The 25,747-nt window shown below is 35.4% G+C and overlaps 1 protein-coding gene across 1 annotated transcript; it reads left to right on the forward strand.

Annotated features, from left to right (window-relative positions):
- The first annotated feature begins 20,999 nt into the window (after positions 1–20,999).
- LOC145032171 (phosphate transporter PHO1 homolog 9-like) lies at positions 21,000–24,580 on the forward strand. Its single transcript, XM_078980886.1, has 9 exons — positions 21,000–21,721; positions 21,799–22,057; positions 22,126–22,174; positions 22,266–22,337; positions 22,430–22,559; positions 22,669–23,048; positions 23,132–23,431; positions 23,734–24,012; positions 24,089–24,580. Exons 1-9 carry the CDS (start codon positions 21,181–21,183, stop codon positions 24,323–24,325), a joined length of 2,247 nt encoding a protein of 748 aa, XP_078837012.1. The 5' UTR covers positions 21,000–21,180; the 3' UTR covers positions 24,326–24,580.
- The last annotated feature ends 1,167 nt before the right edge of the window (positions 24,581–25,747 follow it).

Genomic DNA, 25,747 nt, shown 5'->3' on the forward strand with positions numbered 1-25,747 from the left:
ATTTCCAACGAATTTCCAACAAGGCGTCCCTAGCCTTCCCGACACATTTTTTCCTACAAAATTCCTACAGATCACCATTCCAAAAAATTTCCAACAGACCATTCCAACGATCTACCTTTTCAAAAAAGTTTAATTTGATGCATTTTTCTGTATGTATTATATTGGTAATAATATAGTTTTTTTTTTTAATTTTATAAAATACCAATATTCAAGAAATTAAAAATAAACAGTTTTTGCAGAAATTATATAATAAACAATAAATCAAATACAAATTCTTTAAATATGCACTATCAACCACAATAATAAACACATAAAAACAATTTAATATAAATCCAAAATGGTACCAATACTTCAACAAAATGATAGTTACTATCTAAATATCCACAAAATGATAGCTATTATCTAAATATCTAATATTTCTTCAAAATGATAATTACTATCTAATATTTCACCAAAACAATTAGGTTTTTGTACTTCACCAATATGCTTAATAAAAAGTTTCCAACAACAAATCTAACATCGATCTTCAGAAGGGTTAGCAAATTGGCTCATCACTTGAGCCGATTGTTGTTCCATTATTTCTTGTTTTTGTTGCATCAAAACTCTTCCATTCTCCGCATTTTCAAGTTGGGTTCGTAGCTACTTAACCTAAAAACAAACATATAATTAGCAATAAAACAATATATAGCAACATTCTTCATCCAATATAGAAACATACAAAAACATATTCTATAATAGCAACACACTTTTCTTTTCTACTGATATAGGTATTGTGCTTATTTTTTATCCATAATAACAACACACTTTATTTTAACAAAATATAACAGTAAATTATTTATTTAGGACTATTTTCATTCAAAATAGCAAAGTACTTAGTAATATCAAACAGACACATAAAAAACAAGTTTAAAAAAAATAACGAACAAAAGTTCTAAATTTATATAGAAACCTTGATCACCTAAAATTTATACCAATACATATATAAAACTAGACACACAAAATATTAGTTTGTTTAAGTTAATAAACAGAAATTATCAAGAAAAATCAAATTATATATATATATATATATATATATATATATATATATATATATATATATATATATATATACTATGGGGGATAAATACGAAAGTTACTCTTCCCGCTTTGCGGGGGAGTCTACTTATGTGGAGGACTATTGTAGACAAAAAAACACACAAACAAGGACTAAATGTACGAATAGTCTAAACTCGAACAAGCACGAAAACGTAAAAAATATTTACATCAAAAAATAGACAAATTTGACGTTATCCCACACATACATAAAAAAGCAAGTAAGTTTAAAAAAACGAACGAAAGTTCTAAATCTATGTCGTGACATTGACCACCTTGAAATTATATCGATACATACATAAAAATAAGCACATATTTTTTTAAGTTAATGGACGAAGTAATTTAGGAAAATCATATTTTAGATGTTATATGGGATAAACCCAAAAGTTTACAAAATGGAAATGTGAAAGTGAAATTTTATAGAGTTCAAAATGGAGGAGATGAAAGTGACATTTTAAAAATAGAACGATGAAAACATTATTTACTAAAGTATTAAAAAAATAAAGAAGTGAAGAATATCATTTTACAAAGTAAAATAGAAAATTAGAAGGACTTAATTTAGCAAACCACAATAATTAGGAACCAAATAAAAACTTAGAAAGACTTAAGTTTCTATCTAGACAAAACTGCACAAATGGTCCCTGTGGTTTGTCAAAAATTATCACTTTGGTCCAAAAAGGTTTGGACTGGCACCAGAGGTCCAAACTTTTCAGTTTTTTGCGAGTTTGGTCCAATTTACTATTAATTTTTTCATAATGATGATTTTGCCCTTATTTTTTTCTTTTTCATTTTTTTTATTATTTAAAGATTTTTTTCAGATTAAAAGAAAAAAGAAAATTTTCCTTTTCTATTTATTTATATAATTTTTATAACAGAAAAAATAGAAAATAAAAATGCAATATCTCTCTCTCTCTCTCGGGTGAAACCTGCCATCGGAAATGGAGTCTCCGGTCATCAAAGAGGAGGCAATTTCCCTTCACTGTTGATTAGCAAACCCCAAACCCCTCTTTCGATTTATGTGATCCCTTTTGATATCTACAACCCCGTAGATGGCCAAAGCGGAGATGAAGGCCACCAAAAAAGGCACAACCATCATCCTCTTTATTTTTCCTTTCTTTCTACTCATCGATACCTGCCAAACACCCAACGATCGACTGCTAATACGGGTGGATCCTTCTGATTTGTTAGTCGTCATCGATGAGGAGTAAAACCACAAAGGAATTCATCGGAGACCGATTGTCCCCCTCACTCTTTCTCACTATTTCTGACTCGGAAATCTTCATCTCCACATGCCACCTGCTGTGTTTCCTCAAATTAGATTCACCCTTTATATCTTTTGAACATAAACAACAAGGATGGACATGAGTAGAAAGAAATGGGAATGGAGCAGTTTTTGTACCACCATTTCTCCAGCGAACCCTAAACTTAACGCCTCCACCACCGTTTGGAAACCTTAACCCTAGCAACGTCAAACCCTAAACGACCGTTTGGAGTAACGAATCTAGGGTTTCTGTAACTCGTAGATCGTCGTCGCCATCGAAGAAGGATAGAGATGAAGAGAGAAGAAGGTGAAGCTAGGTTTTTGAAAACGAAAAGTCTTGAGCTAGGGCTTCTTAATGCAACGGCAGCGGCGAAGTCAGCAATCCTCATTTTGTGTTGAACACATATTCGTCCCAAGTCGTCGCTCTCTATATCTTCCCATCACACTCTCTCTCTCTCTCTCTCTCTCTCTCTCTCTCTGACAGCTTCGTTTACATGTTGCCTAAAAAAATACTGGCGGTGGTGTTGAACCGGTTGTGATGGTGCTCGGCTAGTGGCAGTGGTTTCCGACAAGTGGTGGTTGTTCATATTTTTCCGTTAGCCGATGGTGGTTATATTACATTCCTTTTTATAAAAAAATCAGAGAAGTAGAGAGAGAGAGAGAGAGAGAGAGAGAGAGAGAGAGAGATGGGAAGAGAAAATGGGTTGAAGTTTTCTTTTTCGTTTTTATTTTAATATATTTAAATAAATAAATAAACATAAAAAATAAAGTAAGGGCAAAATGGTCATAATAAAAAAGTTTAAAGCAAATTGGACCAAAGTGGCAACAAAATCAAACTTTTGGACCACTGGTGCTAGTCAGAACCCTTTTGGACCAAAGTAGCAATTTTCAAAATACCACAGGAACCATTTGTGCAGTTTTGTCTTCTATCTAAACAACAAAACTATTAAGATAGGGACCAACCAAAGGGTCTTTGGCCTAGCGGTAAGGAATGACTCTTTCAAATGAGAGGTCATGAGTTTAAATATCATTAGAAGGCATAGGTGATGTTTATGATTAGATTAAAAGTAGGATAATTTCCTGTTTCAAAAGAAAAAAAAATCAAAACAGGGACCAAAGATATAAATATTCTAAACTTATATGGTAAAAATCAAAAATCACAAAGCATACTATTCATTTGTTATTTCTAATTATATATATATATAATAATTTGTTGAAATGTGAGAAAGCTATTTTGGCAAAATAAAGAGTTAAGATCCAAGTCCTTCCTCCGCTTTCTTGACCACATTAAAGTGTCCAAAGAGCAACCGGCAAGAATCGTTATGAGAATTCATAAGGTTTTGTAAGACTGAATAATATAATATTTGTCTTGGGATTGTATATGTTAAAATTTTCTCGGACAACATAACCGAACAACTTTTTATACAAATAAATGAGTTAATGAACTCATATATGAAAAGCTCTTGTCAATGGTTGCAATACTAACATCAATAACTAACTAGGCATGTAAATTGGTTCGGAACCGAAAAAACCAAAAACAAAATAAGCATAAACTAAAAAACAAAACTGGACCGAAAACTACAAAATGTGATATCTAAGAAAGTGTTTAGAACCGGAACCGGTTCGAACCGGACCGGAACAGAAAATCAAATAAACTGTAACTAATAACCAAAAACTAAACTGCATACCATTAATTGGTTCCAACCGATTCAAATTTTGGATTAAAAAGTTCATCCCATCAATGACAACAACAAGGTTTGGAAAGTAGAATTAATCATCGAGGAAGTACTCAATAATGATGTATATATCAGCAAAAGAAAAGGTTACATCCACTCGGGACCAATGATGTCAATCCCTCCATTTTCATTAAATTTCCAACTCATGAAACCACAAGTAGCCATTGCATATTGGAATATATTTATTTATTTAAATTTTGATATAAGTAATTAAAGAAAAATCTGTGAAGCTTGTGAAAAAGATAAACAGAATATATCATTTTATGAAATATTTTAGATAGACAAGGTTGTTTAATAGTTAAAAAATGATTTTCTTTATAAATATAAACTTTTATGTGCCATTATAAAAAAATATGAACTCTTATCAAATAAATTTTAAATGATTGAGCATCGGTGTCCAATGCTTTAAGGATGGACCCATAATTGATTATATGGTCACATTTCATATATGCGTGCGTGTCCGACAAACCACATGATCTAAAGGATAAACTTTTGAGTGGTGTAGGTTCGCTGAAAATTGAAATTCTTGTTGTGAAAGTGAGTTTAAATTTAATAGTAGTATTTGGGTAAATTATAGTTTTGGTCCCTGTCCTTTAGTTAGATTTTTAATTTTGGTCAAATCTTTGAAAAGTTCACATGATGCATCTCTGTAGTTTAAATAAATTACAAAGCCACTCCCTTTGTCAATATCCTTTTTCAATATTTGTTTTTCTCCTAATCAATTACATTTTAATGATACAATGTTAAAAGAGGACCTACCATTCCACCTGATATATGTGTCGTGTCTTGACGTGTAATGTCGTGTCAAAACAGTAAATGTGTTGAGAATTTGACACTAATCCGACCTTTTTAATTAACATATTGTATCGCTTCTACCCATTTATTTTTGTGTCAAGTTCGTGTCGTGTTTCGAGTTAGGGTATACATTGAAATATGTCGTGACATATGAGGTTGAAACACTAAACATGTTGAAATAGTATGAGTTGAGTAGACAGAAAGGAAAAAGTAATAGTTGTGTAACATCCGGATTTTCAGGTACTATTTTTTGAAATTTTCTTATGCTTAAGTTTTTGGATTTGGGAGTTTTGCTTTCCCTTGCATGATGCATTGGTTGCCACGTCGTGGCGGTGACATGTCACCACGACGTGGGGGTTTAATAAGACAGTGACGTGATGCCATATTGTACACAAAATCCTAAGTTTCGGGCTTTGGACCCTATATAAGGAATATTATGGCTAGGTTTTCGACCACCCTCACCCTCCATCACCTCCATAATACCCTAGGGATGTTAAAAAGTCCTGTGGGACCCTGTTTCCGTGGGGACCCCGTCCCGTTTGGGTGATTTTTTTTTAAAAAAATTGGGGGCGGGGATGGGGGCGGGGGCAAGGTTAACCCCCATTTTAATTTCGGGGGCGGGGGCGGGGGTAGGCAATCCCGTCCCGAAATCCCCATGGGGACCCCGTTAATAAATTACACATATATTTATATATATTATTTATATAAATATAATAAACAATAACATGATTTTGAGCTTCCAAAATTCATCAAAAAACATGTTTTTAAGTTGTTAGTATAATTTTTTACAATGCCATAATTTTTTTATTTTTAACATATAAAATTCTGCTATAAATAATTACTTGTTACCTAAAAAATAGCTTATTTTAGCCTAAATAACAACTTATTTTAGCCCCAAAAAAAAAGTAGCCGAAAATCAATCGGGGGCGGGGGAACGGGGGCGGGGGCGGGGGTAATAAAGGGGATTCGGGGGCGGGGGCGGGGGTAGGAACATTGAACATTTCGGGGGTGGGGGCGGGGGCGGGAGATGCACTCCCCGCCCCGTTTGCCCCCGTTGACATCCCTATAATACCCTATTATACATCCTAGCCTCCCCTCTTTATATTTTGAGTTACATTTGGTGTTTCTGACCATTTGGAGGTAGAAAGAAAGCCTTTTTGAGCAAGGGATCATCAAGCAAACTCACCTCCATCTCTTTGTGCATATTTTGGACATTTGTAAGTCTCCAAGCTCTCACCTTTTTGGTTAATCTATTATAGATATAGTATATGAGCTTATTTTCTCCATGTTGTCTTCATATGAGTGGTTGGTGTTGATGAAGTTAGCAAGTTTATGGATCTTTGAGGTCACTTGAGTCTTATATATCTCAAATATGGATTTTTATGTTGATTAGATGCCATGTATGGGGTTTTGGCCCCATTTATCACCATTTTAACTTAACTTGGGATGTGACATGTATTGGACATGCATGTCTATGTGACTCTTGCATGGATTGTATTGACGGGTTACAAGCCTAGTCAAAGACCAAACCAGGACAACGGAAGCAACAATATTTTCTGATCCATGGACTCGTAACAACCAAATATAGCACAAACAATCTATATAACTTTATGGACTTAATAGAACGAATCATGCCTTTGTGTTTTTATTCAACTTCTTAGGTCTCACTAGTTGATCCAACTAAGGTGTCAAAAAGTCACGTGGGACCCCGATTCCGTGGGGGCCCAATCCTGTATGGGGGCATTTGTTGAAAAAAAATCGGGGACGGGGGTGGGGGAGGGGGTTGACAGTCCTGCCACGAAACCCCCATGGGGGACCCCGTTAATAAATTATATATATTGACATATATTAATTATATAAATATAATAAACAATAAAATGATTTTTACATACAAAAATTCAACAAAAACATGTTTTTAAGTTGTTTGTAACATGTAAAATTATGCTATCAATAATTATTTGTTAACCAAAAATAGTTTCTTTTAGCCCAAATAAGAACTTCTTTTAGCCAAAATAAGGTATCCCAAAATCAATCGAGGCGGGGGAACATGGGCGGGGATGGGGGTAAGAAGGGGAATTCGGGGGCGAGGGCGGGGTGGAAAGGATGGAGATTTTGGGGGCGGGGGAACGGGAAATTTTTGGGGGCGGGGAGGGGGATGCAATCCCCGTCCCATTTTTCCCCGTTGACATCCCTAGATCGAACTTGAGAACCCAACGTAGATTTCCTATCTTGTGATCGCATCCAAGACGCAAAACACCAATATATCTGAAAACTAACTCAAGAACTAGTAGGAACAAAATTGGATTAGATTAATATAGAATCAACCAAGATGTGGCAAACTATGGACCACGCCATAGCGATGAGCTCTGACTCTTCTATGGTTTTCTTAGGGTTTCCGAACTTTAGAGGTGAAAGGCTTTTTTTCAATGTCTCTAAAACTAGATTTTGACACCTGTATATATATATATATATATATATATATATATATATATATATATATATATATATATATATATATATATATATATATATATAGGGATGTGATTTGAAACCTTAGAGATAATTACCAAATATATTCGTAATTATCCAGGTTTTTGGTAATTATCCACGAATCAAATCATTCTATAATATTCCATATTCTTTATGTTTTATGATTAATTAATTAAACTATTAATTAATTAGCAAAACAAGTCCCTAAAATAAATATATTTTTCAGTCCTGCTTCATTTTGCTCTTGCATATAACCCAAAAGAAACTACTATTTATAGTAATATTACCGGTTTGTTATGACTATGTGCACTAATCTCCATCATGTATGAAAGACCAGGATTTGTCCCATGGCAATTTCCTCAAAGATTAGGATTTGGCCCCTGATAATTGCATGAAAAAACAAGATTTGGCCCATGGAAAATGAATGAAAGACCAGGATCTAGCCTGACGGAACTGATTATAAGTATGTGATTTGGCCCATAGCTTTCACTTGAGGGTGAAATAGACCTGTTACTTTATGTATGGTTGTATTTAGTATTTTGTGACTTGGGTCATAGCTTTCAATTGGGGTGAAATACACCTGTTACTTTATGTATGGTTGTATTTGGTATTTTGGGTAGCTTGCTAAGCTTTGTGCTTACACTTTTAGGTTTAAATGTTTCATGTACTTCTTACAACAAAGAGAAGGGACCGACATGATTGTATCATATCAACTGGAGATTCCACACTTTTGTTTTATGGTACTCTTATGTTTCTTTTGAAAGTACTTTTGATACTATGATGAACGTTTTATGAATTGGAATGGATGGTTTAGGTATTTAAAAACGAAAATTTTTCTATGAGTTTTGGGGATGTTTCAAATTGGTATCAACGACTTGTTTTAAGGGATTCGAACATACTCTATAGTGTCCTTGAACTCAAATTTAGGATTGATGACTTTTTTTACAAGAAAATGATTTTCTAAAAAGATTTTATAAAAAAAGAGGGAGTGATGCAAGTTGATATTGCCATATTTATACATATATTTAGGCATTATTTTAATACATTTTAAGCTATATCTTGGTTAAATGTAAAGATATTTGGTACTTATTGAGTACAAATTACATTTTGTGTAACACTCGGGTTTTTGAGATATATTTTATTTGCTGATTTGTGAGTTTTGGGGGTTGCCACAATGTGGTGGAGGAACCACCACGACGTGGCGAGGGCGAATTGGCTGCATACTTCATTTAGGCCACCACGGTGTGGTATTCTTTTAGCCAACAACCGTCTAGAGGTCTAAACCCTAAATTTCGGGTTTTTCCACCCTATTTAAAGGAAGTACCATCTAGGGTTTCACCTCTTAACAACCTCCAACACCCAAAAACCTAAACCCTAGCCCTCTTTGAAGCTCTTGACTCATTTGGTGTGTTTTTGTGGTTTTGGAAGGAAGAAGAAATAGCTTTTGTGCATAGATCAAGCAATTACTCATCTCTACTCCTTGTATGCATCTTCTGGATCATTTGTGGGTTCTTAAGTTTTCATCTTGTTGATGTTTAGCTTATAGATCTAGGTTATTTGGTATGTTTTGGTGTATAGTTAAGTTTTGGATGGTTGAAAGATATAAAGTTTGCAACTTTATAGCTCACTTTGGTCCCTTAGTCATCATTTTCTGGATCAATGAATTTGTAAGGTCTTGTTTCCATGCTTGAGGTTTTGACCTCTTTTTCACCTTATTGACATAACTTAAGCCCAAGACTTGCATATGTCATGCATGTCTAAAAATGAGTGATTTTTAGGATGTTTTAAGAGTATGAATGGTTTCTGGAAGGTTTGGATAGTGGGTCAAATGATTAAGGACTTATTGGTTAAGTTATCCCAAAGATAGCGGCCACGATGTGACAGGAATGTGCCACAGCATGGTGATTGTGTCATCCACGACCTGTCTGTCTGATGCATGCTACGACGTGAAAGATTGAGCTCCACAACATGGTGAATGTTTGGATCTTGACTTGTCAGATAGGCATGACGTGGCGATGGTCTGGCCACGACGTGGAGGACGTCTGAAGCTTGGATTGGGGTTTCTTTTGTTTTCCACGACATAGACATGGGCTAGCCATGATGTGGAGATGAAATGATGATGGATTTTACTGATCACCTTGAGGGTTGACTTTCGACTTGGTTGACTTTTAGCTGATTGTTAGTTTTAGAAGGCAAACTAAGGGTTTACCTTGTATGGATTGATAGGCGGTGTTAGCACCATTCTTAGGTTGTGGGTTCTGTTAGTTGTGGTTTCGTCAGCGATGTGAGTTCCTTCACTGTACTCGTGGGTCGAAGGCACCAATGCTGGCACACTTGATTATGTTTGTAGGATGATAGTTGTCTTTGTGACACTTACTATTATGTATGTATGTTCTTGTTGTCTTTGTGACTCTTGATGATATGATTGTATGCTTAGTTGTAGAGGTGAAATAGACCTGATACTGGTTGAAAGAGACGTAAATGGATGAATGTAATGTCTCGAAAATATCAACAAATTTAAACTTTTCAAAACAATCCTTTTACTAATAAAATGTTTACAAAAATAGCGTTCTTAAACATTATTTAAAAACCAGAGTTTCCCAAGATCCAATTTATTGTAAAACCGCGGATGTGTACGGTCACGCCTTCGCCTTGCCATTCTGATAATCTAAAGAACCTGAAACCATAAACAAAACTGTAAGCACAAAGCTTAGTAAGTTTTCCCTAAAGTAATAGCACATAATCAAATAGCACATATACAACAACATACTATGGGTTTAATCAACCATCGGGTTGGAATACCAACACACTATCTATCCAATCAACCATCGGGTTGGAATACCTAGGCCATCAACCATCGGGTTGGAATGCCAATATACTATGGGTCCAATCAACCATCGGGTTAGAATACCCCAGGCCCTCAACCATCGGGTTGGAATGCCAGCATACTATGGGTCCAATCAACCATCGGGTTAGAATAACCTAGGCCCTCAACCATCGGGTTGGAATGCCAACATACTATGGGTCTAATTAACCATCAGGTTAGAATACCCTAGACCCTCAACCATCGGGTTGGAATGCCAACATATTATGGGTTCACTCATCCTCGGGATGGAATGCCCAGGCCCTCAACCATCGGGTTGGAATGCCAACATACTATAGGTTCACTCATCCTTGGGATTGAATACCATCAGGCTTTATTAAACCATCAGGTTGGAATGCCCTCGCCTGTTGGCCTATGCACAAAGTAGAGAAGCCTCGGCCACTGACCAAACATGTACACATATAACAGATAATCATATAACGGTCTATAGCCAAACAAACAAATCTACAAACCACTAAACATAGAAACATCATATCTACCGGATCATAATAGCATATCAACATTCTATCTACTAGGATAATGATCTAACAGATCAGAACATCATAGCAACATCCTATCTACCGAAATCTTGTCACAAACTGAAACATCCCAAAAATACAGTCTAAAATTTTTGTTTTAATTTAATAATAAACCATAGTCATCGAACATCATATAAAAATCATAGACAGTGTATCTCAAAATATCGTAACAAATGTCAAACTATCAGAGCATAAACATCCCAAGATAAACTGAAGTTGTGGTGTGTGCGATGCCATCAACCCGAGCTCTTCCCTTGCTAGCAGAAGTACCTGAAACCAAAATTGAAAACCATAAGCACGAAGCTTAGTGAGCTCCCCCAAACTACCACATACCATACAATAACATATAAAGCACATATTGGGCCTAGCCCACTGCATCAGACGAAGTCTGGAAACTGCATCGGACTGAAGTCCTGAACTGACTGCATCGGACCGAAGTCCGGAACTTACTGCATCGGACCGAAGTCCGGAACTTACTGGGACCTTGTCCCCTGCATTGGACCGAAGTCCGTAACTTACTACATCGGACCAAAGTTCGGAACCAATTGAATCATAACATAGCATAAATATATCAACTAGCATGAATACAGATACTGCATACTGCATTGGACTAGGGTTCGGAACACATAACACAAAACATGCTTGAATCACAAAGACATCAAGCAATCTAACTACTGCATCGGACCGAGGTCCGTAACTACTGCTAACTAAACGAGACGACATTGTGGCCGTAGACCCGTTCCTACTGGAAGGAAACTCACCTCGTAACACTAGCTGTTAAGATGCTAACTCTAACGCTGTCTGGCTGGTACTTCGGGACTATCCGGCTATAAATCCCACAAACACTAGGTCAGGTACTAATAAACGCCCTCACGGTAAAATGACTATTTACCCCTGGTTAAATTCAACTTTCAGTTAACCGGACTCACCGAGTTGGGCCGTCAACTCGCCGAGTCCATATAATCCAATCTAGTCCTCTACCCGTTTCTACTCGTCGAGTTTGGCAAAGACTCGAGGAGTTCTTCTTCGAAGCTAACATCAAGTCCAACTTCATCCGACTCGCCTAGTTTTATGAATAACTCGTCGAGTTCTCCTTTAACATATGAATACGTCCAGACTGTGACTCGCCGAGTCAGATGAACAACTCGTCGAGTTCGAAGAACAACTCGTCGAGTTGAAGAACAACTCGTCGAGTCACTTGCATGCAAACACCATTCAAATGATTTTTAACGATTCCAGCGCATTCAACTCATAGATCTGGGTTCCTAGGGTGGTTTTTACACATAAAGTTTCCAACTTTACGTGCATGCGTGCATATCCAAGAGTTTAAAGGGCTCTAAATGGACTAAAAGTGTAGATCTAGGCTTGCATACGAATTTGACTCAATAAAGGCATTGGATTTGAGCTTCTAGAGCTTGATCATTACTAGATTTGATGTCATTTCGCTCTTATATGCTCTCTATTCACAAACAAGCCAAGGAATGTTCAGAGAATGACTTTATTGGGGTCTTAATGGAGATTTAAACATGGAAATAGTAAATGTTCGAGTTGTACCTCACAAATCTCTGAAATGGACTCAAGATCTTGAATCTTCTTCTCCTCCTTTGGATCTACCCTCCTTCTTCTCTCCAAATCTTCAAAGAATCACAAAATACACTCAAAAAGACAAAAGGAATGCTAGGGTTTTCGAGAGGAGTGTTCTGGAAGTGTTGGGGGCTGACTTGAGGCCCAAAAAGTTGTTTAAATAGGGTGCAAACTTTGAAATTAGGGTTTCACCCAGAATGGCGGACTCGTCGAGTCCAAGAATAAGGACTCGTCGAGTTGCCTACTTAAACGTGATCGAAATCCCGTCTCTACTCGACGAGTCGGGCTACTGACTCGTCGAGTTCCCCTTGCTAACTGAAAAAAAAAACATATTTAAATTACTTACCATAAATGAGGTGTTACACAAACTCTGGACAGATCATAGCCTCAATAGCTGGTGGTCCCACAACATAACCAACCTCCTCCCACCAATCACAATCTTGTTCCCTCAAACACCCTACTACTAAACTCACTTTTGACCCCTCGGAGTAGAAGCTCCTCCTCTGAGCACACTCCATGTCATCTATCCAACATTTGGCGATAATAGGGTCTTTCACACCGAAGAAATCTGGTGCCCCACATCCCCGTAAATCCTTGAACGTGAGGGTACAAGATCCATACTGCCCAACGGACATCTCAACTCAAAAGGTGCTCCTCCATCATATTAACAATCATTTTCTTTATTGTCCCGAACATCATAGGGGTTGCATCAAGGATACCTCGTGTAATCTCTGACACAATGAACTAGCATAAACCTTCATCAATTGGTTCTATACCAGAGACCGAACCGGAACCAGATCTTAAACGTCCTGCTCCACCACGTGTCATCACCATACTTAAATACAACATGCAGACAATTAGAATACAAACAAACATGCTCACACTCTAGGAGTTTCTCAGAATCATCATGACTTTCCTTGACTCGGGTACAGATCTTGTGCTTTCAGTAGTACGGAACCAATACCACCTTCCATACCTATCTGTATCTTCCTCAAGAATTATCCATAATCCTCTAAGCGACCTCCTTAACGATAACTTGAAAACCCTGCTAACTGTACACACAACAAACTACTATATTTCCTAAACTCTCTTAGGAATCCTTAACTAACATGCTCCCATACTACCAGGAACTTCTACCAATACTGCTTAGTTACCTTTTGCGTGCAAATTATACATAAAATGGGATCACATAGACTATTGAATACATGATTATACCATAAGCCCACAACTAGACAAGGAATAGTAATAAGGATAAACTTGTCATTGTATGGCTATATGATCCTAATCATATACAATTTAAAAGCATACATTTAGTAATTAACTAATTCGATATAAATCTTGAATAATATAGCATTCAATATCCCTAGGCTATAAGGAATCACACAACTTAGGAAATTCTAGCATACAATTCCTGAAGGTATCCTTAGCCCTACTCTAGCGTGCAATTCACATAACAGGCATACTAATCATATTACTTAGGTATGTGTATTTTAGGAATCACTTACTTGAGCTTGGACGATTTCATGAATCATACCCCTTTTTCTTTGTAGAAACATTTTTTTAGAAAAGTTGTTTTCTTTTAAAAAATTTACCAATTCCTCAATTTGGTTTAGACACACCCGAGAGTGTACCCGAATCCCTAAAACCAATGCTCTAATACCAACTTGTCACATCCTAAAAATATTGAGTAATTTTTTTTATTCTGTCAACCCAAAACATCTATTCATTCATTCCAAAAACCCAATCAAAGTATAAAATGTATCAAATAGTCATCAGAGTAAAAAACAAGTCATAGAATACGGAACACAGATGAATTTTGTGTGATCATGTCAGACCCTTCCCTTTCAAACCAGAAGTACGTGAAACAATTAAACCACAAAACCGTAAGCATAAAACTTAGTGAGTTCCCCAAAATACCACATATCATACAAATCAATAAGCCCGAGCTTGGGGTATGTTTCAACCGAATACATATCAATAGGCCCCGCCCTGGGGTATATTTTAATCCAATACATATCAATGGATTTGACCCTATGGTATATTTTAACCCAATATATATCAATAGTCCCCACCCTGGGGTATATTTCAACCCAAACATGCATACAAAAGTCACAATGACAATTAAGATTCTACGCAACATAATCTAGTGGATCAACATTGGTGCCTTCGACCCACGAGTATGGTAAGAAGACTCACGTCAATCTGAAGTCACACAAACGAATCACACACTCATGCTGCCTAGACTAGAACTTCCCCACACTAAACAACATAACATAAAACCCTAATTAGAATTAGGTAACAACCTCAATCAGAAGTCTTAGTTCCAAATTGACCTACTTGGGTAAAAGACCATTTTACCCTTCTATGACCATGATCTTCTCAACTTGACCTAGAATTCATTTTGACCAAAAAGTTAACATATGGGAGTTACACCATGCATACTCTTGCTATAAGCACTGCGTAGATCCTTCCGAAGGAAAATGGGGCAAAACTAGGCTACCGTTGCGTATCCAAGATTAAGCCACATATAATCATGTTGCTTGCCAATTTTCATGTTAAGACCTTAATACCTTAAGACCAAATTTCCAACTCTCAGATCTGGACCTAAAAGATGTCTTAAATTATAAAGTCACAAACTTTATGCCTTAGCATGGCCCTAAAGGGAGCAAAACCAAACCTTAAGTCCATAAACCACTCAAAAGCTCAAGGGTTCATGCATGGATGGATGGGAGTGCCCAAGCTCCCATTTTTATGACCTAACAAATCTCAAAAACATCAAAAAATGGCAACCCTAAACTTTGGATCAACTTATACTCATAAGAACCAAAACATCGGACAATAAACATGAAAAATAAGAAACCAACAAGATCTACTCAAGGAATCATCAAGGTGAATGATTTATACCTTTTGTAGTTGGAAAATGAAATGAAGACTCAGAATCTACAAGATTAAGCTTCACTAAGCTTCAAATATGGGCTTCTCATTCTTCAAAAAGTACCACAAAACTCATAAAAGGCTCAAATTTAGCTCAAAAGAATTAAGGTTTCGAGTTGGGTATCCAAGAGAGTGGAGGTTGATGATAAGAAGAGCCTCAAGGGGTTAGACTCCTTAAATAGGACTCAAAACCCTGAAAATTAGGGTTTGCATCCTGCACAGTTACACTATATGTAACAACAATTACAACCTTTGTAGGGCATAAAACCCCTGCATAGGTTTAATGAATTATGTCCTGCATAGAACCTTTATTCCCAAAATATAAAATTTAAAAACCCATAAAGAAATGTACCTGAGGAACGGGTGTTACACGTAAAAAAATGATGAATTTGTTGAATATTAGGAGCAACAATTGCTTGTCTCAGTCTTTATCAAGCTAATATCTAATGCCTATTTTATAGGTAAGGCGTAAGGGAATTATTACTAGATAAGAGGAGTGAAGTTATAATCATGTGTTGTTATGGACACTCCACACTACTATAATATATTTAAGTTTAGACATTATTATTATCAACCAATCATTTTCATTAATTAAGGATTTTATTATATTATTTTATGAAAAAGTATTTTTTTTACTTTATTTTCTCTAATTCTCTTTCTCTTTTAAAATATATTTTCTAGAATTATTTAAATTGGAATCGAGAAAACAATGTTTGGTCATTGATAGATACAAAAGATTTAGTGATTCGGTAGATTGGTTTTGGGACTGGAAAAGAGAGCCTACTTCATGTATGGAGGAAATCGAATTAATTTGATGTAACCTAACTCTACTCGATGCCAACCTAACTGTTTCGAGTGACAGGTGGAGTTGGTTAGTAGATAACTCGAGTACATTCTCACTAAGACCCCTTCGAAGCTTATGGGAATTATTTTCTTTCGCTGAGTAAAATCAACTTTTTTAGCTGACGCACAGTTCTTAACCGTCTGCCTTCAAACTTGTACTTTCAAATCATGGGTTCATTCTAACTTCCATTGTCTGTGCTTTTTGTGGTGTTTCAGTAGAGTTGGAAACACATTTATTTCTTCAATATGTTTGGGTAAAAGAAGTTTGAGCTCTAGTAGAAATTTTGTGTGAACTTGACATATCTATGGTTAATTCTCTTGAGAAGCTTTTATCTGTCTTTCAATGCTTTTACGAATCCTCATTGAATAAAAAAGTCACACATGTCATCCTCTTGAATACACTTTGGTTTATTTGGAGGGAAAGATGTGATGTTATTTTCAGTAGCAAAGGACCTTTGCCAATTAGAGTGGTTGATGATATTAAATCGAATGCATTTATTTGGGTAAAAAACCGGTTAAGGAGTCTTTTATGAATTGCTGACATTTGGTGCATTATCCCTTTTACGGCTCATTAAAGGGGTGAGGTTGATTGGGTTCAGGGTGGTATTCGTGTCAACAGTTCTTGTTTATCTGCAACAGGTGTGAGTTTGTGTGCGTATTAATTATGAGGGTAGTTTCAATATAGGATTTCCGTTGCAGATTAAACTCTTCTTTATGTGTGTGTGTGCTTGCTGGTTTGTTGGGTGTGGGGGGTGGGGGTGGGGTGCACCTTAAGGTGTTGGTGTGTGTCTTATTTGGATTTTGGACGATTCTGCGCCCGCTCTTGTGGAGTCTCTCGTTGCCTTTTCTTGCTCCTGGTTCATGTTATTGCAAATATATGCATTAGCCATATCTTGAATGCTTGGGATGGTATTTGGTGGATTTTGCCTTTTCCATGTAGAATCGCTTGTTTCCTCTCCAAATATTGGTTCAAGTTCCCTCAAATACATGCATTCATTGACGTTTATCCCTCATTGCTGGTTGCTGGTCACTTTTTATTGTTTGCTGCACAACTTTTGATACATGTTGTTTCCTTTATAAATTTTGTTTGCTTAAACTTGTTTATTTTGTAGTTTTCTCTATTTTGAACCTTTTTTGAGTGTGGTCCTGCTCCCCGTTGGGCACTTGGTTTCTTTAATAAATTTCAATGTTCAATATATATATATATATATATATATATATATATATATATATATATATATACAGTGTTGTAAAACTCGCCGAGTTGGCCGATTATTCCTCTGAGTACTCGCTACTCGGCCACTTACCAAGGCGAGTTACAGAATCCTGAGTACTCCTCGATCGACCCCTTACTGAACTGAGCAATGTTGTAAAACCCGGTCAACTCGATGATTAATATGTATAATATAATTAACGATTTATTATTTAACACACATATATGTGATTTTTGTTAAGAACTGGTTATTCTGTTTGTCAAAGAGAAAGAAAAAAGATAAAATTGCAAAAATATATAACAAAATTAGATACACGTGAATACACAAAGAGAAAGAAAGAAGATAAAATTGCAAAAATGGTTATTGTGTTTGTCAAAATTATGTTGTTTTGGTCCAAAAAAAGTTTGGTGGGCATCAATGGTCCAATTTTGAATATATTGTGTGTTTTTGGTCTTTATGGTTAACATTTTTGTGTGATTTTGGTCCACATCCAATCTAAAATGACGAATATTCCCCTAAAATTGTTTTGAATTTATTTATTTTTATCTATTTTTTTAAGATTTCTTATTTTTTTTAGGTAACTAAACAAAAAAAACCCCAAGCCCCCGACCTAAATCATCATCCCTACTCCCCACCCGTTTCCATCTTTCAATATTCTTTCGTCCTTACTCCCTTCTATCGCTACCACTAACACCGAAGAATGGCGATGATTTCAAAGTGAAGATCGGAGTTAGGGTTTACAAACATCGCCACAACAGGAGTGAGCGATGACAAATTCTAAAAGGAATTTGACAAGCATGGTTGTTACCTTCTCCGTTCCCATGTACGTCACCTGCTTTCTTCGTTGCTACCGCCGTCCGCTTTCAGCCGTTGTAACGATGATTGTCATCCTCCATCAATGATTGGCAAAAAAAACTTGAAATCGACACACACACACACACATACTTGCAAGTCCATTGGAGGGAGGTGGTGGTGGAATTGAACTACATGAGGGGGAAGTAGTGGTAAAAAGGGGTTGTTTGTGTTCATCACCACCCTGACCATGCTTGTTTATCAGCTCCGATTTAGGCGAGAGGAATGAAGAATTTTGGTGAACCCAAAACACAACATACACATACACTATCTTATAGATTCAACTTTGATTTTAGCTCTGAGTCTAATGACCCAATCGAGTGAATCGATTTTTGCTCCCATTTTAGCTTCAGTTTGATTTAGTGGAATCATCTAGTTCTTTGATTCAATTAACCCTAGAACCTAGAAATGATATGAAAAATACACAAATGAAATTGTTTTTTCATAAATCGATTTGATTCAGTGCCTCCAGATCTTCACTCCTTCGTTGGTTTTTTTGTGTTGGGTTTTGATTTGGCCCATTTTTTGTCTGATCGGTGGTCAGTTTGGTCAATAACGGTGTGGTGGTCAATGACATGGAGGTTCAGTTTAATCGTGGTTGTATATGGTAGTGGTGGTGGTGGTTGTGGGCGTGGGATGAATGATGACATTTCAGAGTAAATTCTTTTTTTAATATAATGAATAATAAATTAATTAAAGAGAAAAAGGAAAAAGAAAATTAGAAAGGATATAATAGTTTTTTCAAACTAATAGGGAACAAAATCACTAAAAATATCAAAAATTAGGCCATTGATGCACCGTCAAAAACTTTTTGAATCAAAACCACATAATTTTAACAAAATTATTTTTGCAATTTTGTCAAGGAAAAACAAGGCAATCAAAAATAACATTTAATGTTATGTTATAAAATATAAAGAGAAACAAATTATATATATATATATATATATATATATATATATATATATATATATATATATATATATATGTATGTATATGATTTTTTTTAAATTACTTCTTAATTCTATATGTATTCACGATAAGATTTGGACCCTCAACTTTAAGAAGACCCTCAACCTTAACAAGGAATGAAAAATTAATAATAATTAGTCGAAATAGACTAATAGAATGGAGTGAGACTTGTACTGATACAACATTGTAGTAATACAACTACACATAACAGGGAGAAAGAGACGTGATAGACGTAGGATATGTACGGAATAAGAGCATCCACCATGTGTAACTCTGTGAGGTCCAAGAAATCCCATATTTGAAGTACTCCAAGAATTTCTCTCCCATGGGGAGCTTATATTTCTTCTGATGTGTCATGGACTCGGTCTTACAAATTGGACCACTTCAAGAGAGGATGAGTTCCCAACAAGTGGGTACATGATGTGCCATGGACTCGGTCTTACAAATTGGACCACTTCAAGAGAGGATGAGTTCCCAACAAGTGGGTACATGATTAGACAAATTAAACTCAAACTTTCAAGTATAACCCTTTCTCTTATTTATATTCTACATATTATATCATATCCTTGTAATCTTGCTATGTATTTTATACCTTAGGAACATTTTTATTTATTTATAAAAAAAAGAAAGTAAAAACAAATACATTACACCATTGAAAAGATATGGTTGATACGTTGTTGATGAAGCATATATTAAATATTGATGATGATGATATTGATTATTGATTATGATATTAGCTTTGTATTTAATTTTTATAATAAACAAAAAACCAAGTTTAAACCTTTTTTTTTTCATTTTTTTTTAATTTTTTTTTATTAAGATTTAGAAACCATGACTTGTTTTTTTGTTTTTTGTTTTTTTCTATCTTTCTTGTCATTTTTTATCTTGTCTTGTGTGTATATGTTTATGTTCATTTGAAACCATGTTAATTTTGTGACCGTCAGACCAAATTTAAAAATAATTTTAAAATACAAAATAAAAGGAAAAATCCAAAAAATCTTTTTTTAATTATTATTTGGGTCACTTTAATTACCTAAAAAAATATAAAAAAATAAAAAATAAAAATTTATTGTTTTTTTTTAAATACGTGAAATATTCTAATAGAATATTACATTGTAAATATTCTAATGTGATTTTTAAAATGTTAGAATATTCTACTAGATTTATCAGATATGTAAAATATTCTAATATTCTACTAGAATATGTAAGAAAAATGTATTTTTTATGGTATTTTTTATTTATCTTTTGGAAAATATAAATGACAAAAATAATATTTGAATTTTTTTTTTCGAAAAATTTCAATTATTTTGTATTTTAAAAATAATTATTTGAATGTTATCATAATCAAAGTATTAATTTATAAATTATAACATTGTATTATTATTTGTGATTAAAAAACTACAATCATAATTCGCATCTTTTTTTTTAATACCGATAATACTAGTAACTCTCCAAAATTATTCCGAAATTAAACATTTTTTAATGTTATTTGAATAATTTATATGCATTTGTGAATTAAGATTTTGATTTTGTGAAATTTTATTTATGTTTTGAACTAATTTAAATAGTGTAATCTTTATTTAATTTGTTTATTATTATTTTTTATTTTAAATGAATTAACCTAAAATTAATCAATTTATGTAGTAAGTTAAGTCGGAAATTAACCGGTGAAGAACATTTATTTAAAAGGTTAAGTTTGATTCAAGATATTAACTAATTTAAATAAACAAATTAAGTTAGTGAGTTTAACTTCGACCCAATTGGACCCTAACGATTTGGACTCTTTGATAGCTCTATAAACAGTAAGACAGCTCTATAAAATATACTGTTTATGAATCGGTGATATGACATGATATTACTCTGCAAGGTCCAACATTAGAGATAAACTCATCTGAGATCCCAACCTCGATAAACCATGAATGTTATGCTGGCCAACAAAACCTATTATTGTCTCCCTTGATTTTAATTAAGAAAAACACACACACACACGTACGTTAACATTATCCAAATGAAATTCGGAAAGGAATTTACTTCTCAGATGGTTCCTGAATGGGAGGGAGCTTACGTGAGCTACAATTACCTCAAGACAATCCTGAAAGAAATCTTGACTTTCAGGCAACGGAGGCAGCAGAACCAGACACCTCCACTGCATTGCTCGTCACCAAAAACATACCTCTTGAAAAGGAGATCTTTTTACAGAGCTTTTAGTGGATTGACGAATCGATATAACAATGAGGACGAAGCATATAACAAAGAGGAAGAAGCAATTCTTGTGAGTGAAACAGAGATGGAAGAACAACCAGCGGAGTGCCGGCGTCACCAAACTCATGTGCTTCACCGGTCATCGGAGGAAGGAGCAGAGAATGAACTTGTGTTCTTCAAAGTAATTGATGATGAATTTAAAAAGGTGAACAGTTTCTATAGAGACAAGGTGGAGGAGGTAGTGATGGAGGCTGAGGAATTGAACAAACAAATGGATGCTCTCGTTGCTCTTCGAGTCAAAATCAATGATCCCCATTTTCAGACTTCATCTACACCATTCAACTCAGGTGTATACTCACTCACTCAAGAACAAGGTGAAAACATGTGTTGTTTAGATATTGTTACTAATTTTGAATGTTTTAAGGTCCATCGCCATTGGAGGAGATTGACGAACTTGAAGAAAGACCAGAAAGGGAACACAATAAGATGGTTTCCTTAGAAATTCTAAATAGCGTAAAGATCAATGTCATACAAGAATCTGCCATATCCACCTTGAAAAACATTTTAATTGGCACAAAATCCGACTTATCATTCACCAAAGAAGAACTCAGAAATGCACAGACGAAACTAAGACAGGCTTTTGTAGAGTTCCACCGAAAGCTCCGCCTTCTGAAAAGCTACTCGTAAGCCCTTCTGTTCGATTTCCAATCAACATAAACAAAATTGCTGAGTTTTCTTTCTCGTTTCACAGTTTCTTGAATCAACTGGCCTTCTCCAAGATCATGAAGAAGTACGATAAGGTCTTGAATTCTTGATTTTGATCATAACCTGTGTTTGTATGGCGGGGGATCAAAATTTGACATTTTTTTAATCATTGGTGTAATGGTGTAGATCACATCAAGAAACGCCTCAAAAAGTTATCTACAGATGGTTGAGAATTCTTATTTCGGCCAATCTGACGATGTAAGATTCAAGAAGTCGCCATTGTTTTTCTTTAAATTTACAGATTAATAAAGATTCGATAAGTCCCATGATTCTTTTGGTTCTAATTTCAGGTTGTGAAACTCATGGAGAGAGTAGAAGCAGCGTTCATAAAACACTTTTCCAACGCAAATCGGCGTCAAGGAATGAGAGACCTGAGGCCAAGATCTAAAAGAGACAAACATCGAATAACATTTTTTATTGGTAATTAAGCTATCGTCTACCATAGAAATTACAAAAAAAAAAAAAAAAAAAAAAAATCATGAATGTTTGTCAATTTTGATCTAATGTAACAACTTATATGTCCATACAGGTTGTTTTTTCGGATGCTCGATAGCACTTGCAGTGGCAGTTTCCTTAACGATACACATTAGAGAACTTCTGATAAGTGAAGGGCGTGACCAATACATGAGCAACATATTTCCATTATACAGTTTGTTCGCATACATCATATTACATATGCTAATGTTGGCTGTAACTGTATACTTTTGGAAACGTTTTCGTGTCAATTACGCCTTCATTTTCGGATTCAAGCCAAATACAGAATTGGGTTATAAAGAAATCCTACTTCTCACATCTGGTTTATCAGTACTCACTCTTGCAGCCGTACTCTCGAATCTTGAAATGGAAATGGACGAAAGAACTCAAAGTTTCAAAGCCATCACAGAACTTGTCCCTCTAGGGTTGCTAATCGTAAGTAATTCCTATACTTTGCTCAAGTCTCTCAACTCTCAAAGTCTCATCACTTCTATGAAGTTGTAACTTGTGTTTTGCAGGTTGTACTTGCGATAACATTTTGTCCGTTTAACATCGTTTATCGAACAAACCGGTTCGTCTTCATCACGTGTATATGGCGCTGTGTTTTTGCTCCTCTTTATGAGGTCACTTTCCCCGACTTCTTTTTGGCTGATCAGTTAACCAGTCAGGTTCAGTTACTCAGGGTTTTGGAATTCTATGTTTGTTACTATGGTTTTGGAGACTTCAAGAGGAGATCAAATACATGTACCCAAAGTGATGTCTATCAGATTCTTTTTATATTAGTTGCGGTTGTTCCTTACTGGTTTCGCTTTCTACAGGTAACTTAACGGATGAAATTTAGTGGTTAATTATGAAAGAAAGATTTTGCCCCGTATATCGTTAGAAATTTAAAAAAATGGAGTGGGCTCATTGCCAAATTTTAGTTTCAAAGTGTTCAAATCAATATATTTTTGGTATTCATATAGGGAATTTTTCCTTAGGGAGAGATTTTGTCTATGTGATTGTAATAATTTGTTAAAATGTAGTATCAATTTTCTTTATAATTTTGGGAGGGTTGTTGGGAATCTTTGAGACCATTTTTTTTTTTAACATTAGCTTTTAATTTGGTGTTTTGTGTTAGTGTGTTCGACGAGTGTGTGAACAGAAAGATTACAATCAAACCGCAAATGCACTAAAGTACTTGTCGACAATTCTTGCTGTTATTACAAGGACGATTTATGTTCAAAATAGAGGAATGACTATGAGAATCATTGCTGCAACAAGTTCAGGTGTCGCTACAATTTTCAACACCTATTGGGATATTGTGAAGGACTGGGGTCTTCTTTGTAGGAACTCCAAGAATCCCTGGTTAAGAGATAGGCTCATTATATCAAATAAATCAGTCTACTTTGTAGCAATGGTATAATTATTATATATCGTAAACCATGTTCGTTTTGGCTATCTTTAGTTTCTGAGATTTGTTAATGATTTTGTAGGTATTAAATGTGATACTAAGACTTGCGTGGATGCAAACGGTGTTGGATTTTCATGAAGCTCCTGCACTGCATCGAAGCATGGTGGTATTTATATTTGCTAGTTTGGAGATCATTCGTCGTGGTATTTGGAACTTTTTCAGGTTGGAAAATGAGCATTTGAATAATGTAGGGCAATTTCGAGCTTTTAAGTCGGTGCCGTTGCCTTTTAGCTACGAGGATGGAGACAAGGAACTATGATTTATTATGGAAAAAAAAAAAAAAAACAAAGTGTTTTTGGCCTAACTGTATCAAGTGCTCTGTGGCCTAATAGTATCAAGTGTGTTGAATAGCTGCCCCTTAGTAGGTCGAAGGTTTAAGTCTCATGATGGATAGTAAGATGAGTGAGTATATGAGTCATTGAAAAAGATTTAATATGGACAAAAATAAACAAAATGACAATTGTATATGATTTCCAAATCAAATAAGGTATATCCAATTTGCAACTTATAGAAATCGGTAAGTATATGTGTTATAATTTAGAAAAATACACATATATTTAAACTCTCACCCCAACCTCACAAGGGATTGAGGGTTTAAAAACCATGTTTGCATATTCTCATGGAACTTGAAAGAAATATGAAAAATATGGGTTTTTTTTATTAATTTTGTTTGTCACCCTGTTAAAATCCTATAAAACATATTATTTCAAAGCTTTTATGACGATGCCAACGTCCGAAAGAATATTAAATGGCACAATATAAGTAGATGCATCACCACCCCTTAAGGCATAATATAAGAGGATAGATGTATCACTACCTCTCGTTAGTTGTCATGCATGCCTCTCGTTAACAAATTCTCTTTAGTACAAAATTCAAAAACTCTAGCCATGTATTAATCATGTGTCATCTTCAATAAACTAGATACACATTTTAAATCAAAGTCTTGAAATTGAACTTCAGTGTCATTATATCATATACATTGGACCAAGCACACCATTAATTTTATTAACAAAAAAAGAAACAAGCACACCATTAAAGGAAAATAACTTATAAAGGTAATGAACTATTGATTTTGTTCCACAATTTTTTTTTTTACATTATATATCAACCAACTTATTGAACATGTTCCTATTTTACCATTGTAACCTACTACTATAAGTAAAAAGATAATATGCGAACAGTTCAACAACTTGAATGTTATGTAGTGTACAAAAGGAAAAAGAGTAAATATATACAAAAAAGAACCTCCTCCACCACCTCCAACCACCTTATCCACCACCAACACCGCCTCTAACACCTCCACCTCCCCCACCACCGCTACTTTCACCACCACCCCTCCACAACTACCACCGTTACCACCTCCACCACAACCTCAACCTCTATCATCGCCACCACCACCACCTCTATCACTGCTGCCTCTGTCGCCACCACCGCCACCTCCAACCTCCACCACCACTTCTATCTTCACCCCTAACACCACCTCTAACCATCTCCAGCACCACTATTACCACCACCACTTCCATCACCATGAACACCTCTATCACCACCAGCACCTCCGCTATCACCTCCACCAGAGGCAGTGATGGAGGTGGTGGTGGCAGAGGTGATAATAGAGGTGGAAAATGTGGTAACATTGACGGAGGTAGAGGTGTATTGGTAGTAAAGGTGGTGGTGTTGATGA

The sequence above is a fragment of the Lactuca saligna genome, chromosome 2 (genome assembly GCF_052625555.1).
Source record: "Lactuca saligna cultivar CGN05327 chromosome 2, ASM5262555v1, whole genome shotgun sequence".
Classification (NCBI taxonomy): domain Eukaryota; kingdom Viridiplantae; phylum Streptophyta; class Magnoliopsida; order Asterales; family Asteraceae; genus Lactuca; species Lactuca saligna.